Source organism: Alosa pseudoharengus, unplaced genomic scaffold (genome assembly GCF_046254945.1).
Source record: "Alosa pseudoharengus isolate Yale_2024_CS ecotype anadromous, Long Island Sound unplaced genomic scaffold, YU_APseudo_1.1 YU_APseudo_1.1_scf_2, whole genome shotgun sequence".
NCBI classification, from domain to species: domain Eukaryota; kingdom Metazoa; phylum Chordata; class Actinopteri; order Clupeiformes; family Clupeidae; genus Alosa; species Alosa pseudoharengus.
The window spans coordinates 44,251,374-44,271,997 of record NW_027468663.1 but is presented as its reverse complement, the minus strand read 5'-3'; the positions used below and the strand labels follow the sequence as shown (position 1 = coordinate 44,271,997).

Genomic DNA, 20,624 nt, shown 5'->3' with positions numbered 1-20,624 from the left:
TGCTCGCGGCGGGGTAGGGGCACCCCAAGTCCAAACGTCTCGTGCTGCCGGCCCACGCCGGCCAGTGAAGACAGCCTCACAGCAGTGGCCGCCTCCGGCAGGTTGAGACCACATGGAGAACATGAGGGGGACACGACCCCTCAGTCTGGAGGATCGTCATCGCCTGGACATGGAAAGAGACAGTTCCTTGCCATAAGCCAATTTGAAGAAACAAAAACCATAAAACTTTAAAAATGGCTCTATTCTGTATCCCTAATCTATTCAATCATTCTGTATAATTCTCCTTAATCTTTCTCTTCTCCTTAAAACCCCAAATGCCTCCTCAGAGACCAGTGCTTAGCATCAGCACCAGCAACCTTCTAGAGAGGGTATTCAATAAAGATGAAGACATTAGCTTGTGTGCTGTGCAATTTACTTGTCTGGCTGTTTCTGGCCGCTTCTCCCATTTGTATGTCTACAGGCAGTGGGCCGGCGGGAAGGGCTAGTTGGTTTGCTTGTGAGGAGCATTGTGTCTACAGGCAGTGGGCCGGCGGGAAGGGCTAGTTGGTTTGCTTGTGAGGAGCATTGTGTCTACAGGCAGTGGGCCGGCAGGAAGGGCTAGTTGGTTTGCTTGTGAGGAGCATTGTGTCTACAGGCAGTGGGCCGGCAGGAAGGGCTAGTTGGTTTGCTTGTGAGGAGCATTGTGTCTACAGGCAGTGGGCCGGCAGGAAGGGCTAGTTGGTTTGCTTGTGAGGAGCATTGTGTCTACAGGCAGTGGGCCGGCAGGAAGGGCTAGTTGGTTTGCTTGTGAGGAGCATTGTGTCTACAGGCAGTGGGCCGGCAGGAAGGGCTAGTTGGTTTGCTTGTGAGGAGCATTGTGTCTACAGGCAGTGGGCCGGCAGGAAGGGCTAGTTGGTTTGCTTGTGAGGAGCATTGTGTCTATGTTGTGTCTGAGCTGAGGTGTTCATTATCGGAGCGATCGTTCAATAACTAGCAACCGCTGACATGTCTAGACTGGAGAACATCGCTGAGGAATACTGATGTGCATAGATAGCACCGCACAATTCAACTGCATGGGTTATACTGTCTGGGTATCCACTTTAACAGTTTATTGTTTATTACACCTACCATTTGCACAACTGGACATTCAATATAGTCAAGATTGATCTGGTAACACTTTACACAGCTTCTAACAAGCACTTGAAGCACTAAGGGCCCTGTTTTGATGGTGAAAATGGCTGGTAGAAATGGCTTTTTCTGTCGCCACGGAATGTCACGCAGGCACGCTTTCTGCAACCTATAATTTCCCTGCAACAGTGTGCATGCGCTGCCGTTCACACCAGACACTTTTGCATTAGAATAGGACCGTAAGAGTTTAATCCTCATTTCAAAACCCTTTCTGCTGCTGCTGATGATACACAAGGCAACACTTTATAGTGAAAAGCAATTGTGGCATGGGGCAATTGTGGCTGACTGTGAAGAATGGTTCAACAAGTGTTATTCAAGATTACGGTCAATACTGTCCTTGTCTTGCTGAGCCAGAATTATTTTAAAATCAGGACAACTGTGCTGGAAACATTTGAAATGTTAGGACAATGAAGAGTCTTGTTTAGGTAAAGATAAAGTGGTAAAGATTCCAGCAGAAAACAGCATAGTTGTGCAGTGCTTTTGACAAATTGTGGGTAGTTTTTATAAGGAATATCAACCTAATTACTGCGGCAACCCTCTGCTCTCATCTCGAATATTTAACAAAGTTCCAAGGTTACACCTGGTCCCTCAAGACTTCCCTGCTAGATCTTCTGTAATATATCCCCAGTTTGCTTAAGGCAGACAACACAGAATCTTGTACTGCATAATCAATCACACAAAGATATATTATTTTTTCTAATGTCCTCCTTCCCAATTATTTCCACTATAGTTCAGTATCTGAGGGCAGAGCGATTCAAATGATTAAATCAAGGATCAAATATTTTTTATTTGTCAAATGACAGAGATTCTTTGTAAAATATGCAGTGAAATGCCATTTAGCTGTTCAACTTTCCTGGGCACTAACTATAAGGATACAGAAGATCGATTTAGAAGAATTTCATAAATGGATTGAGAGAGAAGGGGGTGGAAAGTGCAAACTCAAAGACCCAGAATGTGTGCACTGTGTCTGTGAAGCCTCTTTTGCGTGTGCCATGTCTTTCTAACCTTGCCCACAGCCCTGGAGCTGAGCTGGAGCGCTCAGGACAGCGGTCTGGAGGAGCGAGTGGACTAACACCAACCTTTGCTTCACTGCGCCGTAGGAGTCCAGCAGCTGCGTGCTCGCCATCTCCAAGTTCCAGTCAAACATCTCCAGGAGGTTAAGACATTCCACTCGGGACTTCAGCCCCAGGCAGAAGAGCTGTTCTACCTGCGCAATGAGAGAGAGAGAGAAAGAGAGAGAGAGAGGAGAGAGAGAGAAAAAGCAAATGAGAAAGGGTGGGGGTGAGCAAGGGGGGGTTAGACGGGGTGTTTGAGGCATGCCAATGTTGACTAGGAAGAGCAGAACAACTCATTCAAGTCTGTGTGGACTATCATGTATTGTCCTCTTCCAAGATCAACAAAGCCAACATTTAATGGGACAACCAGTCTCATTAAGTGCAACCACACGGTAAGATTCAGTGACTATGACCCCATCCTCATGCCAGAGGCCCTTAGCATGAAACACATCTGACGTAATGCCAATAGAGCAATGGGCTTCTCCACTGTGTCGAAAGTCGAAAGGGCAGGTGAAACCATCAATGTCCTCTGGTGTCAATGTGAGACCAGTAGATCTAATCTCTCAGTGGTGAGCAAACGGTCAATATTAGGCTACACACTTCCTATACTGTACAACCGAATTTGAATAAATGAGTGATGTCCACAGCACTTGGGCATCTTCTCTTTTAATAGACTTCTCTGGGGATGGGGATGGACAAACTACTACTACTACTCTTCCATGCCAGCAAAATAATAAGCTACATATTTTGAACTGCGGAGAAAAGCAATAAAAGAGCCTTTTCAAAACAGCCATCAAATACATAAACACTAGAGACAAAACCTTCCCTCTGAGACAATAGCATTAAAACATTCAAAAACAAAATCTCTATTAGTCATGAAGTACTAATAATCTGATGTCATTCAATTCAAAGTAATGTCAACATCTACTGTACCTCCTACGAGACAAACAAACTTCCCTGCTCAAAAACATAAATGAATAATGTATAATGATGACATAGTGGCCCAATCCCAAAGTGAGCCCTGAAGACTAAAGACTAAAGACACTTCACGAGATCACATGTTACCTTGGCGACGTTTAATAACAAAGATGTTGCTGACACTTGTTGGTTTGGGTGTTTTTCTAAATGTTCTGTTCCGTGTCGTGCTGTGGTTTACCTTTGTAATTTCCGGATTTCCCTATGGTCTCCTCGGTAAAAGTCACAACGCTTTGAACTGTGGGTAATTCCCTTTGGTGAAGTCTGCACTGATGTAGACTCACGGAAAGGGCTTGGTAAGTGTGTACTCAAACCCTCACGCCCTTTGAAATGCGACATTGGGACAGCCCTAAGCCCTTACGAATTTCACAAGAATGTCTGTGAGTCCAGACTTTGGGATTGGGCCAGTGAATTATCTGAACGACAGGGGTGAGAAATCACAACTTCAAATCTGGGATGCATTCTCTCCTCTGTCTCATTTAATCTACTCACAGGAGTAGGCTAATGCCATACCACATTACCCAGAACCATTTGGACAGAATTAGCCCATTTCACAAGATGGGGCCGCTGTGTAAATCAACTTCCTGTGGAACAGCACTGTCCCATAGACAGCAAAAGAAAAGTCCACAGGAAAGACATAAGCAGGAAGACGTTTTACCCTGCCAATTAAGGCATCATTAACATCAACGAGGCCGGACACCTGGACACTGTGAAATAGGCTTATTAAAATTGTAGGCAGACAACCAAACAACCTCTGCTATAGAGAATGCGCCTGGCATCGATCAGCGCAGTGGACCAGAACAGTCCAATGACCCGTCTGACATTTAAAAGGACACCTGAAACTTAAGTGATGGTAGGCTGCAAAGTGCAAGGTCCAGTTAACACATATGCTGTCTGATGCAAATTAGAACAACTTTGTACCGCCGGGCACGACAACATCACTTATGACCGCAAAGACACCATGTCAAACATGAACAAAATAAATAAAATTACAAAATATTTGGCAGGACAGACACACCCACCCAATACCCCCAAAATAAGAAATATATTGTAACTCCCCCTATTACCGTCAATATCGTATTTCCACCGTCTTGCGTGTATGTGTCACTTAATATCCATTTCTATACAAACCAAGACGGCAGATTCCTAAAGAAACGCAAGCACCCACACCATAGGTGTATCTAAATTAGCTACTGTATGTACCAAAAATGACATTTTAGAAGAGCTGTAAACAGTGTTGTAAGGCTACGTGTACACAACCGCTTGGAGCTCCAGTGGAATTTTAATTCATGACGAGAATTCTCGGTCTAACCGTTCATGTGCCGTTGAAATGGCGTAAATAGGCAACCCACCAGGCCAGCACTAACGTCCGAGCGTGGTATCAAAATCGGATATTTCAGGCAGTACCGTAAATGCTCCTGTTAAGAACCAAAACAGATTTTTTCTTCAAATCTGAAACATGTAAGGTTCATTTATCAAATGTTATTTTGAAGTATTGAAAAACATTGTTGTTTTAGAATTTTCGAACGAAAGTGGTGATAATTGGAGGCGTTATGATATATACATGTGACAGTCCACATCCAGGGGCGCAGGAGGCACGGGGGACGTGGGGGATATGTCCCACGCAGTGCTGAAGAGACGGCCGTCGTCCCCCTCACTTTTGATAAGGAAAAAAAGCCTTATATGCTAAATAAATAATAACCTATAGGGTTTGCGCTAACTATTTAAAACTCCCCATTAACAGCATCACATCACTAACCACAGCCATCTACAGTACTGTAAGACTGCACAATCTCATATTCACTCTGTTGGATATCTGAAGCCAGTTTGTCTACTAACAACCATCATTAGAGATGCTTTTCGTTTGGAGCGGCATACTGGTAGGCTATCAAAAGCATAACATTTTCGGTTTGGTTTGGGATCTAATTTACTTTTGGACTGTTTGATTATATTGCTAAATGTTGGGACTGATGGGCACTGAACTCTGGGAGATATTTGATGGTTCACTGTTATGTTTCATACAGTTGAAAAAGTGTCGGGATTTCCACCGCTGTTTATTGCGAGACAAGGCAGCCATTCATTGAATAGGAAAGAAACCTTTTTGCGTAGCCAAGTAGCCTAAATTGAGTTATTGTTTAATTATGCATGATTTAGTAGGCTACTTTTTATTAAATTCGTAGGCTGGAATGCCTTGAGTCACGCAACAATTGCGTTAAACGTAGTAGGCTTCAGCCTCTGGCAATTAGCTCGAAAGGGGCGGCAAGACAATGAGCTTGAGAACGTGTGTTGGAGACCCATGGTAGGAAAACGACTTTATTAATCCAACCAACAATATAATAAAATATTAAGAAGATGTGTTATTTCATTGACTTAAATCGAAGCAATGTCTTCTAGTGCTGGTGGACTGATGGCAATTGTTGGTATGGTATAGGCAAATATGGGAACCTGCCTTTATTTGTCCGGCTATAAATATGAAAACAAAAATGAAACAGTCTGGTTTCAATTTGAGAGCATTATTTATTCATTTCAAGTTCAGATCCCTCAACACCTGTCAGTGTGCACTCAAAGCTCACACATGTGTTCTCTGTCGCTCTGTCTTTATATCCCTCTCCCTCTCTCTCTCAAATTCTTATGAAAGGATCTGATCACAATTCAGTTAGATCACACTTTTGATCAAAAATAATCAAAATGCTACAGCAGTTCCCTCTCAACCTCAAGACTCTCGACACAAAGGGAGAGTGTGACAACCATGCAGCTCTACATGCAGTCATGTGCAGCTGAATTCAAACCTCAATGTGGTAACTAACATTATGACATTTAAACACACAGTTGGTCTGGGTCTGCAAAATTATTATATGCAATTATATGTGTATTGGATTTTATAAGTTGGTTTTATTTGCAAAACTAGATGCCTTACTACTTGTAAATACAGACAGGGATATGTGTACCTTTAGACAGTGCTTCTAATTAATGTGCATACATTTGCAATAGAGCAAGGGAGTACTCCAATCAGCAGTACAGTATGTCTGCTCTGTAGATCACAGAGGAGACATCTGTAGTATAGTGTATCCCATTGCACTCAAGGCCAGTGGTCTTACCTTCAGGTAGTGCACGGCCTTCTGCACGTTCCAGCCATGATTCTGTAGGGCCGTCTGGCACTCCTCTATGGTCACCCCGTGCACAGCCTCCTGCACCTGAAACCCCAGAGAAGAGACGCACGAAGGACATCACTGACACATGCCCCGCTGCTCACTGAGTCCTGACACACAGGCCTGTACTCGGCTAGGAGAGGGACAATAACTGTATTCCCCTCTTTGTGTTGTCCGACTAATCAAGACGGGTGTTGAGGATTACTATTGATTAGTATTGAAGCAACTAGTAGTAACTTATGATTCTGTCTGTTTTCTATTGCCCTCTACTGACAAACATTAAGAAATGCCAACATCCGGTGTGCATTCAACTGGCATAATAGCACAGATTGATGTGTATAGCGGAGATGGGGAATATGATAGCTCTCATAAATGTTCTTCTGAGTCCTAATAACTTGAAATTGCCAATAATTCAGTGGCAAGACATTCCAACCACTTTTTTTACTACTGTGTTAAGAGGATAAATCAGCAGATCTTCTTTTTCTATTGTTTCAAACACACTATGCACATATTTTCTAAAAGTATCTATTACAACAGAGGGCATTTTAATTATGTGATCTGAACTGTTCCTGAATATGAGGCTCAGCACAGAAACAAAACTCTAAATTGCTCTTCAAGGTACACTTTAACCAGAGAATTACTACGGTTGCATTTTGCTTCATCAGCAACTGACGATTTCTGTTTTCCACACTAGGCAACAGAGACCATTTGAGCAAGACATGCATTCACTTCATTTATTTAGATTAAATGGACCACACCAGACCACTGAGATCTGACTCCACTGCAATATTCTGCTCATGGTGAAGACCCTTAAGTCAGGTCTGTCTACACACACGCACAAGCACATGCACGCGCACGCACACACACACACACATCAGTAGTCACCTGTCGGACACGGTCTGTGGTGGTCCCGGGGGCCGGCCCTTCTGTGCCCAGCCTCGCCAGGCCGAGAGAGCTCTTCACTGTCCCTCTGCCTGCCCCGCAGCCTGCCAGGGTGCTGTTGTTGTTGGACGAGAAGTTCACCTTGAACTCGCCCTGCTGCAGCTGCTGGGGCTGGGCTTGCAGCTGGACCATGGGCCTGACGGTGGCAGTGTTGAGCTGCCGCCGCTCGTCCGGCCCGTCCGCCTCCTTCAGGAACTTGTCATAACGGTCCAGGTAGGGTGGCCGCTCGGGCAGGAGGTAGTAGTGCGTGTTGCTCACCTTCTTGCCGTCGCGCACAATGGGCAGGATGCAGGGCCCTTTGCCTGCCTCCTTGTGCTTGCCTTGGGCCTGGATGACCTTAGGCGCGGCATACTTGGGGTCGGAGGCGAAGCTCTGCGTGGTGGGCATGAGTTTGCCCGGGGAGGTGGAGAGGTAGGTGGAGCCCGTGGTGCTGGCGGCGGTGCCCACGGCCAGGCCTCGCAGCTGAGGGGAGCCCACGAGGAGTGCGGGCATGGGGCTGGGCGTGCGCGAGCCCGGCTGCGAGAGCGGGTCCCGGGGAGGGATCTGAGGTGGGCACTCGTGCTCGTCGTCGCCTGACACCTCGCCGGACCAGCGGGCGAAGTCCGAGCCGCGTTTGATGGGCAGCGGGCGCGGGGGGATGGGGACGCGGGGCGGGATTTGGGGGCGCTCGTCGGAGCTGGCGGCGGACAGGACGATCTGACGGTGGACGTCAGGGCTGGGGCTTGTTACGGCGCTCGGAGGGCCTGTCCCCCGCGGTGCGTTCAGCCTCCTCATGCACTCCTGCTGCAGCTCCTGGAAGATCTCGGCCGACTGTGAGAAGTTGGAGCCCTGGGCGCGCCGACTCGGCAGGAAGAGGTTGTCCTCCACGCAGGTCCGCTCATCTGGGCTCTCTCCGCAGGGCGAGCTGCCGTTACGTCCGTAGTCGTGACCTTGACCTTGACCTGGCTCCTCAGGGTCGATGCCGTTGATGGAGCTCACCTCGATGTCGTCCTCGTCCTGAGCCACATCGTCGTACGCCGGCGGCGGGGGCAGGGGTCGGGCGTCCCAGTCCACCACGGGGGTCGGGTGCAAGGGCCGGGGCAGTGACCGCGAGGGGCTCTGAGGGGGGGTCCGGTCCAGGAGAGACTCGGCCTCCAGAGCCAGCTTGGCCAGAGAGGCCATGTGGGCGTTCATGACTGGGGACGGCGACGGCGTGGCTGGGGGGAACTCCTCCCCAAAGTCGATGAGCGACACCTCGGTGAACAGGCCACCTCCGGGCGTCCTCGCACCGCACGGGGAGCGCTCCCCGAACTTGGTAGCCGTGACCCATGCGGCTGGTTTGAGCTTGAGTCCCTTCACCACAGGTTTTTTCAGGGACAGCTTTCTCAGACCTGACACACTCACATCATCGTCCTCCGCCACAGCATCGTAACAGGGCTCTAGAGACACGCACAGAAGAGAGAGAAAGAGATAGGCAGATAGACAGATAGATGGAGAGAGAGAAAGAGAGAGAAAATCACATCTCTCAACTGGCTTAGGGATGACAAGCAAGTAATAGTGGCTATACGTAAAAGTGAGTGCCCTTGCTTCAGCTGAGTGTCTGTCATTTTCCACCCATGTGGGGCAGCTATGAAAGGCCTTTTGAAGAACACCACAATTATCCCAACAGACATTTATCACTTTGACAAGGCCTTGATAGCCTGAAAACCATTACAGCAAAGGGTTATCCAATGTAACAAGTCACTCAAGGTGCCCCCAAGGTATAGGATATTCAGTATACCAGTTATATCACTCTGCTAAAAGTAACTAGTTGGAGATGGACTGTCAGCTTACCACTTACGCTGACAAATACAATGGCGTATTAGAAGATCTATTGATAAAGCATGGCATTCACGGTGCTGAAGCTGAGGTTTCTTTTTAAAGGCTCAAAAAAGTAAGCCTTAGTGAAAGCCGGCATAGTGTGGAAAGACAGTTACTACAGAGACAATGGTATGTGGGAATGTAGTACAGTATACCAGTGCACAATTTGAACTTAAATGTATATTTTTTAATCATTAACCAATTTAGCTCTAAATTAGCCAAGCTTCACAGAGTGCAAATGATTGCCCTTTGTGAAACTAGTCCCTACCCACTCCCCCTCGGTTACAGAGTGCACTCAGGTGGGAATCACCCTCACAGCTAAATTAAATTCCATTGATTAGCGCTTAGGGTAAACTACTGCACTCAGCAAACTTCACTCTCCCTGGCAGAAACAGGTCATCACGGAGCCATAGATTTGTTTACAGGCGTGGCCTACTCACACGGAACTAACATTTTGACACGTCCTCCATCAGTGTGCACTCGGTGTTGGAGGGTTTATAACACACTACCACTTGACAGTCATTATTTCGGATGGCCCTTAATATGGCGGACCCTCCAGGTGAACGCACAAATGTGGCTAGGGAGAGGGCGAAGTAACTAGTTCGGAAAGGGTCAAATTATTGCTTTACAACACAGTTGTGTCACTGGCCTTAATACTGCCGAAGGCCTGATGCCACATAGTCCTACAATATAGCCCAGGGGACTTAGGTATGTGACTGAATTACACAATAGACCTACAGAAGAACACACACTTACACTGACACTCACACACACACACACACACACACACACACACACACACACACACACACACACAAACAGAAAGACAGAGAGAGAGAGACAGAGAGAGACGAGCGCTTGACAGGGGTGCAAGGAGAGAACAGAGGGGGCAGGAGCAGTGGCTAGCCTGCACTGAGGGCCAGAGGCCAAACTTACTCTGGACCAGCAGAGACGGCTGAGGGGGGCGAGGGGGAGGCTCCTCTGCACCACACAACACCCCCCAGTAAGAGATGGACAGAGAGAGAGAGAGAGAGAAAAAACACACCACCACCCAATATAAGAGAGGAGAGAAAGAGAAAGAAAAGAAGAGAGAGGAGGAAAGAACACATAACCCCCTCCCACCAATATTAGAGAGAGGGAGAAAAAGTAGGAGAGACAGAGAGAGAGAGAGAGAGAGAGAGAGGCATAAAGACAGAGATGTCACCATATGAAGCCAGCCATGTGCAGAAAGATAAATGGCAGATTTTCATTGAAAATGACAGCAGAAATGAGACGGACAAACAAAGACATAAAGAGAAAGGAACTTTCAAAAGGAAACCAAATGATGCATTCTCAAAGGTGGTCAAATTAGGTACTGAAGCGGTATGCTGAAATTGTGATGAATGGCCTGCAGCTCTTGGCTGTATCTGAGAGCAGTAAAAAGAGGCTTTGCACACACGCCAGGGGACTCACTTCTCGCTCTTCCAGGGAGCTGTGTAGGTCTAGCTGTGTTCAAGTCCAGGCCCAGCACATCTGGTGGGTCCATCGGGTTACTTAAATACAGACTGAAAAGACACACACACACACACACACACACACACACCCAGACATACTCATTAGTGCTTCACTGTAATGATGAACCAGATAAATATCATGTCTTCTGTGTATAATCACATGCATTATCTTTTCCCAACATGTACATCAAGTAACATCCTGAGAGGGGCTCTACATTCAACAGTAAAGTATGATACTGAGGTAAACTGTTCTTGAGCTGCCCTCTAGTGGCCATTCATCCCTTCACTCTCCAGTTGTACACAAACATGAGTGTCCAGAACAGTACATCAGACAGACTATTGAAGAGCAAGGTTAACACATGTCAGCTCTGCTTGCATCTATTGAACACTGTTGGTTGGATAACAATAGCTGCTTTCAGACCTAGGTGTAAGTCTGCATGTTCTGCGGATGTCAAGCAGTTGGGCCATACAGCGGGGAAAATAAATATTGAACACGTCAACATTTTTTTCAGTAAGTATACTTCCAGTGAGGCTATTTGCATGAATTTTTCACCAGATATTAGTATTAACTTAGGTAATCCACACATATAAAAAAATCAAAACATTAATGTTCATAAGTAGAGTTATGAGTAAAAAAGTGGAATGCCACAGGAAAAAAGTATTGAACACGCCTACTGAAATTTCTTAAATACTTTGTAGAAAACCCTTTATTTGTAATGAGAGCTTCAAGGCATTTCCTCTATGATGAAGTTAATCAGTCGCAGTACTCAGGTGTGATTTTGGCCCATTCTTTTAAACAGATAGTCTTTTAATATTGAAGATTCCAGGGGTCCCTCTTGTAAATCCTGATCTTTAGGTAACTTCCAAAACTGTTCAATTGGATTTAAGTCAGGGCCTGAATTTCCTTTCTCTGAAACCAATTGAGAGTTTCCTTTGCTGAATGCTTTGGATCATTGTCCTGCTGGAAGGTCTAGCCATGTCTCATCCTCATTGTTCTGGTGGATGGCAAGATTCTCCCAGAAAAAATGGCTCCATTCATCATTTCTTCAACTGTATGAAGTCTGCCAGTACCATGAGATGAAAAACAGCCCCACACCGTGATACCTCCACCTCCAAACTTCACTGTTGGTATGGTATTTTAGGGTGATGCACAGTGCCATTTCTCCTCCAAATATGGTGTGTAGTATGACATCCAAAGAGTTAAATTTTGCTCTCACCTGACCAGAATACATTCTCTTAGTATTTCATAGGCTTGTCCAAATGTTGTGTAGCAAACATTCAATGAGCTTCGACATGTTTTTCTTCAGTAATAGAGTCATGTGGGGTGAGCGTGCATAGAGGCCATGGCGGTGTAGTGCATTACCTATGATTTTCTCTGTAACAATTGAACCTGCTGCCTCCAAGTCTTTCTGGAGTGGTCCTTGGCTCTTAGGCTACACTTCTGACTATCCTTCTGACTTCCTGGTCAGAAATCTTGTGAGGAGATCCTGTGCATGGCCGATTGATGATGCAGTGATGTTCCTTCCACTTGCAGATAATGGCTCCAATACTGCTTACTGGATGATTCTGAAGTTTTGAAATGCATCTGTAACCAGCCTCTCTGGAAGTATACTTACTGAAAAAAATGTTGACGTGTTCAATACTTATTTTCTCCGCTGTATATCTGGCCATTTGGAACCCCGAACTTCGCCGGCTCTTCCACTACTCCCCTCCTAGTATTTCCGACGGACATTATGTAAATGAGCTCGTGTCTGAACGAAGCGAAGAACATGCGTAGATTCTGTTCATATGCATGTTCAATCACGTTGAACTTATTCAACCACGCAGAGATTCTGTTCATGTGCGTCGGTATTGTTCACACATAATGTCCGCATGTTAGCATCATATCTGAATCACCCAAAGGGTCGGACCTCCATGTCTGAAAGCAGCTAAAGAGACGTTTTGAGGTTCTAGTTTATGCCTGACATCTATGTCTATGAAATGTCCCTGTCCCACATGAGCAAACACAAGAACCTTGGGCACAACGAGAATGACCCTCCACAGGGGCCCTGACAAACACTGACCACTTCATCTGTCCCGCTGGTTAACAGCAGTAGCATAATACAAAAGCAGACAGAGCTGACATCTCACAAATAAAGCAGACAAAGCAGACAACTCTCGTCAGGAAGAGATCATAACTTCACCTGGCCTCACTATCACTAAACCAACGACTGCCAGAGGGTTAGACAATATCATACACATGTATAACATGGCAAAAACATGGACATATCTGCCTTTCTTGTGACACTTTGGTTCAGATGGAACAGTATCTAAAAGATTGGCTATAGGGTACTTTTGCACCTGTCTTCTTCCTCTAGACCAGGAGTGCTCACCTGATTGTGACCCAGGTAGCACCATTCTGACTAAGACGCAACGTGAGGACCACTGTCAAACTACTGTACATACAAAAATAGTGGTCAGGGATCACATGCAATACCTTCACTGACCACCAGGGAGCCACAGTTGAAAACCTCTACTCAAGACTGAAAATAAATCAAGTGTAAGAGTGTGTGTGTGTGTGTGTGTGTGTGTGTGTAAGGTGACTCTGTGTGCTCCTCACTCGTCAATCTTGTCGGGCGCGCCCCAGCAGCGCTGGGGGTTGGTATCTCCGTGGCCTGTGTGGATGAAGCTGTTCTTGAGAGGTCGACTGATGTCGTGAGCTGACAGGCCGGCCACCGAGGTCACCGTGTTCCTGGGAAACTGACCCATCTTCAGCGAGCGCTTGTTCTGGCCCCTCCACCAGTAGTTCTCAGCTCTGGACACACACACGCGCGCACACACACACATACGCGGATTTACACAGGTCATTCAGGAGGTACATTTATTGTATTGCTGCTATTACAGAGCTGAAATCACTGAAAATGAGATACTAATGTAATAATAAATATCCACTGTGTACATCATCAAAATACACTCACACACCTGCCCTCAATGATGGTGATGACGTCATCCATTTGAATATGCAGTTTGTCTGGCTCATCGAAATCTTGTAGCGCTCTCATATCTGTTGGCATGGTCTGTGGCAGGTAACACACACACACACACACACACACACACACACAGTAAAGCTAACAGCCTTTTCATGTCATGTCAAAGAATGAAAAAAATGGCACAAAGTGACTAAATTTCTCTATTAACAAATTTCACTAATTCTGAAACAATAATTTTGAAAACATGTAGTGAGAACACAGAGCACCACACCCCGAGTTAAACACTCATCTTCAAAGTAGAATCTGCTCAAATATTAGACTATCCTTAAACACAAAGACACACACACAAACACACACACACACACACACACCTTACCTCCACCAGAAACTCTCGCAGGGCTACAAAGGTGGGTCGGTCGTCAGGCTTGGGGGCCCAGCACTGCAGCACAACGTTATAGATGTCCTGAGGGCAGTCCTCTGGCTTAGGCAAACGCTCCCCCTCCTTATCAATCTTATGGAGGATCTGTCACACACAGACAAAATTCCAATATCCTGTCACTGTGAGTCAAACAGTAGAACATGTTCAACACTATAATCCATACTCTCTACAGCTGGAGGAGTGGTCTCCCTGTGTTCAGTACGTAATGGAGTGGGCACCAGCATTTACCGTCATGTACTGTAGATATGAGCTTGCAAGTGTGTCTAAGTGTGTGTGTGTGTCTGAGTTACCTGGCTGCCATTGAGGCCAAGCCAGGGCTCCTGTCCGTGCGTGAACATCTCCCACAGAGTCACTCCAAACATCCAGGTGTCAGTAGCGTGAGAGAAGGTGCGCGTCTTCAAACTCTCAGGAGCACACCTGCCACCCACACACACACACACACACACAAGCCAGTAAAACACTGTTCTCACTCAGGACACCTATACAGGGACAATACATTCAATAAAAAATATTTTTTCTCTAAGTGGATAGTTACTTTAAAAGGGAGTATGTACATATGCACACACACGCACACTAAATTTGTGTGATGCATCTCTTTTCCAAATAAACACACAGAGAGAATCACTCAAACACGCACATACACAAACACTCTTCCACACTTCTACCCCTTGCATGCTCTCCCAGATCCCACACTGACCAGGCAAAGGGGACTTTGCGGTGCTCCTGCATGACGTAGTGGTCGTCGTTCTGGGGCAGCGCACGCATCAGGCCGAAGTCGCCGATCTTGACCTGCTCGCTTGAGGCCAGCAGGATGTTGCGCGCAGCCAGGTCGCGGTGGATGAATCGCTTGGACTCCAGGTAGGCCATGCCGTTGGCGATCTGGATAGCGTACTGGCACAGCGTGGAGATGAGGAAGTGGCCCTGGTGCTTCCGCAGCCGGTCCAGCAGCGAGCCCAGAGGGGCCAGCTCCGTCACCTGCAGGGAGAGGAGGGAGGGACGGAGGGAGAGAGGGAGGGAGGGAGGGAGAGAGACAGAGACAGAGAGAGAGAGAGAGAAGGGGTTGAGGCAGAATAGAGGAAAGGACAAAAAAGGGAAAAAGTTTTAGGTGAGAAAAGTTTCAGATGGTTTCGAAGTAATAAGAGAGTCGGGAAGTGTGTGTGTGTGTGTGTGTGTGTGTGTGTGTGTGTGTCTGTGTGTGTGTGACTGTATTATTAGCATCCTCTTTCACAGTTCCACAGTGCCCCAGTGCCCAGGGGGGCTGAGATGTGAGATGTGCGGAGATTGATGATGTTGGCTGGGCAGCTCACGGAGACAATGTGTACAGCCACCGGGCCAAAATAGCCGCCGCAGGCAGGCGACGGGCATGTCAGTGGACACCCTACACCTCCTAACACCACTGCCAGTCTGCCACCCCCCTCTCACCCTGCTGCTGTCCTCCTCAAGGCCTCCTGCACATTTCACTGGCCCCACTCAGACCAGGACACGTGGCACACACACACACACACACAGAGTAGGCCACAATGAATGATACACATACACATACACCCCTTACTCACAGATAGAGTGCACAGATATGCACACACACACACACCCAAGGATACACAGACAATAATTAAAAGGCAGTTCAAGTATCATACCATTTTCATGGGGTGTGTGAGGACAACGCCGTAGAGGCGGATGAGGTTCTGGTGGTCCAGAGAGTGCATAGCGTTGACCTCGCGGGTGAAGTCATCCAAGGCGTCAGGCTGGTTCAGCACGTCTGTCTTCAGACACTTCACCGCCACATTTATCTGGGGGAGATGGAGAGAGAGCGAGAGAGAGAGAAAGGGAAAAAGAAAAGAAATGGAGGACTTCAGATCATGCAAAGTAAATCTTTGTATAATGATCAGTTAATTTAAAATCTGTGCCGTCCATAGTTCAAACTTTCATTCCTATGTCCGGTTTGGTATCTGTATCCAAAGGCTTTGAGGGAACGTAACTGCTGACATGTCAGGCTGAAAATTTGGCAGTAAAAGTAAAACTCAGCCAGCGAATAATGAAAGCCCGAGAGAGAGACTAAGGTTATGCTAAGACTGAGAGAGCAACACAAAACACACCAGAGCCCGGAGGAGCAGAAACATGAGCAAGAGCGAAAGCGGACGCCCACGAAGACCACTGCAGCAGCCCGCTCCCTCTGGGCGCCTCTCTCTGCTCAGCTCATCTGATCTGTGGGCCCCTGCTCAAGTCCCCCTGTAACCCCTGCACCCTCAGAGCCCCTGACCAGGGCCACTGGCCCCGCTCCAGCAGTTGGCAGCCAGCACACCAGTCCCCTCAGAGCCACACCCAGCAGTACTCGCCCCCGTCTCAGCGATCAGCTTTTAAAACCCCAACGCCGTCTTCCAGGCAGCGCTGCCACTGTTGACTTAAAGCCACCTAACCCTAACCTTAACCTTAACCTTAATGACTAACCCTAGAGCCTTCCAGGCAGCGCTGCCTTGAAGACAACGTTGGGGGCTTAAAACACCAAGAAACCCTCTCAGCACACTAGAGACCCTTTCTCACACACACACACGCACACACACACACTTATATAACAAAACTCTACCGTCTACCTAAATGTATACCTGACATATGACCGATACTGTGTTTCTTCTGATGCATTGAAACATATCTCTTACTGTGGGCCAGCGATTGCTAAAGCCAGTCCTGGAACTGCAGACATTCCCACATACACCCCCCTCCCCATCATGTGCCAGAGTCCCGCCGTGAGCTTCCCACCCTCCAGCTTGACTGAGCTCAGGGCTGCTCTGTTCACACGACCCCTGACTCCCTTGGCCAGCCGAGGGCCCAGTGGCATGTCCACCCACCCACTGACTTCCCCAGAACATACAGCTGGGACTCAGAGTGTGTGTGTGTGTGTGTGCAAGTGTATGTGTAAATGTGTGTAACAGAACAATGTAAGCGAAGCAACAGCGGACAATTGGCCCCACTGAGCCATTGCTTGTGCAAAGCGTGAGTGAGTGTGCGTACACAAACACATACACACACACACACACACGCACAGACACGCACGGACACACACAAGGGAGCTTGTGCAGATGTTGCTTTGGCTCGGACTCATGTTCGCATCGGCGGGATGACTTCACGTGAAGCACAGCTGGAGGCCCAATGCAGGGATTAACACTTCAGAACGCAACGGGTCACAAGTGGGCCCCTCTGGCTCAGAAACACTGGGCCGACACCGCCAAGTTTGCACACAAACTGATTGAAACAAATGATACAAAAACACTCAATGTGATGTGCTGACCGCTCCCCCTGCTGAGAGAGCAGCTGGCCTCTCATATGCAGCTGGACTGCTCTTAGGCTCCTCTCTCTAGTCTCCCTCAACGTCAGTACTCTTTCACCAGCCACCAGCATGGAGTCATTAAATCTCAGGTCAAGGTACATAGAACTTGCTCTTTTTCAAGCAATCAGGTGGAAATAAAGAGGTTGATTTCCTAGATACCCTCTTACTTAAGTGTTTTGTGAAATCCAATGATTTAAAATCCCAATAGTACTTGTCTGAGTGTTCCTTTCTGGAACGGTCCTTTGTTCATTCTGGATTTTATGTACTACTCTTAAGGGTCATTCACACCGAGTGGTTAGTGGTGTTCGTTGATGTTTCAAAACAAGTAGCATAGCGAAATACAGATTCTGTCGTGTTTTATTTAGCATTTCGTAAAATCCCATTGATTTCTGTTGGAAGACTCGTTGCACGTTGATATTACTGCGCCACCGTTTATGCTTCAGGCTCAAATATTGAGCGGAAGTTTATACGCGGTTGTGAAGTGTCTGAAAAAATAGTTCCACAATAGCAAATAACACGGCTGGAAATCATACATTGCCCTGATATATTTGATTTTAATAATCAACGAACACCACTAACCATTCGGTGAGTTGCCCAGTTTTGAAAACGAACATTAAGAGTTGATCTCGTATCGTTAAGATATCATTTTTCATGTCGTTATCGTTATAGTTTATGTGTGAATGTCGTCATTCATATTAACGAGAACAATATTTGTGTATAGTTATCGTTATCGTTCTTGGTGGGAATGACCCTTTAGATCGACTGGCTACTTGTCCAGTGCATTGTGTTTACTCAAAGCAGTACAGTGTAGTATTAGCAGGGGGTGGACAGTGTTAGCTTGGGGGGACATTGTACTCCCCCTCACCTCCCCTGCCTTCCTCTCCATTCTCTTTCCGCTTCCACTCACCACTCTCCCGGATGGGGTTAGCCACTCGCCGCGCTTGACCACGCCGAACGAGCCGTCGCCCAGCTTCTCGAACAGGCCCAGGTCCTTCTCGCTGATTAGGCATGTGAGCACCTGCTGCTGCTGGACCTCCAGTGGCGGCGCAGTGGGAGACAGCTTCCGGAAGGTGGTGGCCGGCTGCGGCTGGAAGTCCCCGTCCAGCCGCTTCCCGCTGAACACCTGGCGGGACAACAAACCAGACAGAGAGAGAGAGGGTGGGGGGTGCGTTAGGACTGAGGCTCTTTTTGTGTTCCAACAGCAAGGAAGACAGTCAAATATGACATCGAGCCAGGGATTGAGACTCTTTTTTTAAAGTACAGGTTATGTAAGCAGAGAGCACTCCAGACTCAGAGCAGGCCTGGGTGGTGTGTGTATGAGAGTTGGTATGAGTTGAGTGCTGTTGCAGGTGGAGCTGTGCAAGCACTGGGCTGGATGTCACACCAGAGACATGAAGAGAACTCCAGCTGGCTCACACTCATAGAGGGGAAAAGCACCTGGGCCCAGTCTCCCGATAACAACGGAGATACGGTCTTACGAGGGTTTTCTGCGATTCATCTTACGATCGTTCGTTTGGTTTTTCCGACTGTTTCCCAAACATGCTCATAGCGTGAACGCGCGTGCACTGCTCTTAAGATGCTCTTAAGGGGAGCTGTCCACGTTAATAGTTCTGAAATATCCTCTAATTTGATGGTGATGTCAGGTGACAGCTATAGACCCACCGTTTAAACTTCTACACTTAAAATTCACATCAATACAAAAATAGAAAAACTTTGACATCCGCATGTAAGCATCCCAAGTAGGCTATATACCACACACAGATATAAATAACAATTATTTAACATTAGATTGTTGCACTGTTTATGTCTGTGTCACTTAAGAAGACGTTTGAAGATAAGAAAGAGGTCGAGTAGGCTAAGAAAGTGAGGTAAAGTAAGTGAGTAAATAACATATAAGCCTACAGATTTTGACCCAGCACAGACTAAACCACATGTTCCTTTCTCTGTTTTTACCTCATAGGCCTAATCAAATAGCCTTCACTTAGCAAAAATAATGGCAAACTATTCTGGCAACATCTCTTTCATAACTTGATTGCATTTTTGTCCGCTTTTAATCACATTATTATGACCATTAAATGTATGCTATTTTGCACGCTAAAATCTGATAGTAAATAAAGTAAATAAACACAATAAAGAACGTAAGTTGGATATATTTTAAGTTGTAATTCCTCTGTATGTTCTGTTGGTGACCTCAGTGAGAAACCTGTTAAGACGCTCTTAGCCGGTAACAAGAACTCTGGAGCACTCGTAGATCTACGAGTGTTTTCACGACGCTCTTAAGTTACGATTTCGGGAAACAGTCGGCAAAAAAGACGTTTGTAAGAGGGACTTTACGATGCTCTTAGGCTTACAATGCTTTCGGGGAACTGGGCCCTGGACTGCATATAAATAAATCAGCATGTACCAGAACTCTACAACATGATGAGGCACAAAATCAATGCATCCAAATGATATAATGTCCTTGGATTTAAATGACTTATTTTAATACAAAGATAAATATGACCTACTATGTGTTACCTTCTATTTTGCCATATACAGTGTAGCCATCTTTTTTTACTACATGTGCAGATGCATGCTTATTACATAATCTAGTTGAACTTGACCCGGTGGTGCCAGAAGCCACATTCACTATGAGCTCATCCAGACGGTCGAGGCCGGCTTCCTGCTCCACGCCCCAGGAACCTGTCAGGGGCCAGGCGGCAGGAGAGCCAGGGAGAGAGAGATCCTGGAAAGAGCCGTCCGCCACTGACACCCTCTCCTGTCCTGCTCTTTTTAACTCTTATCAACCACTGGGCTAATCTCCTCAGCTACTTTGTCAGGGGAGACGCTGGGTCGGCATGGAGGATAGGGGTGGGGGCTCTCCTCCTTACTGGACGGCCCTCACAGAGTCATCAGCTATTGGAGAGGGGTGCCGGGTGAGGCAAAGCAGAGACGGACACTAGGGCTAGCAACACCCTGAGGACACATGAAGCGGGGGGGGGGGGGGGGGGGCGAGAGAGGGAGGACTTAGGAGATGGATGGTAAGAAAGGAGAGAGGGAGACAGAAAGAGAGAGAGAGAGCAGAATAGAAGCAGACAGAGAGAGAGAGACAGAGACTGAGAGAGAGCAGACCGGGTAGAAGGGTGTGGTTGGGGTGTGGGGGGGTGTGGGGACTGACTGACTCCACTCGAGCGCTGGCACCCACAGGGGAAGTGTTCATTAGGCCTTATGAGTGCCCAGAGCCAGCACAGCTGCACGAGCACACAAACACTGGCAGAGAGACAGAGTCAAC

General features: G+C 47.1%; 1 protein-coding gene across 6 annotated transcripts in view; it reads right to left on the bottom strand.

Moving 5' to 3' along the window:
* Positions 1–20,624, bottom strand: part of tnk2b (tyrosine kinase, non-receptor, 2b) — a 69,726-nt gene that overhangs the window by 2,063 nt on the left and 47,039 nt on the right. For all 6 annotated transcript variants that reach the window (XM_076295155.1, XM_076295153.1, XM_076295157.1 and 3 more), the window contains 12 exons: positions 18,261–18,476; positions 15,666–15,818; positions 14,726–15,003; positions 14,319–14,445; positions 13,966–14,112; positions 13,582–13,676; positions 13,220–13,414; positions 10,580–10,671; positions 7,232–8,706; positions 6,296–6,391; positions 2,247–2,374; positions 1–163 (listed from right to left, as the gene is read on the bottom strand). The exon at positions 1–163 is cut by the window's left edge and continues 2,063 nt beyond it. In XM_076295155.1, coding sequence (XP_076151270.1) covers positions 157–163; positions 2,247–2,374; positions 6,296–6,391; positions 7,232–8,706; positions 10,580–10,671; positions 13,220–13,414; positions 13,582–13,676; positions 13,966–14,112; positions 14,319–14,445; positions 14,726–15,003; positions 15,666–15,818; positions 18,261–18,476 — 3,009 coding nt within the window. In that variant the 3' untranslated portion in view covers positions 1–156. The remainder of the gene's footprint in view (positions 164–2,246; positions 2,375–6,295; positions 6,392–7,231; positions 8,707–10,579; positions 10,672–13,219; positions 13,415–13,581; positions 13,677–13,965; positions 14,113–14,318; positions 14,446–14,725; positions 15,004–15,665; positions 15,819–18,260; positions 18,477–20,624) is intronic.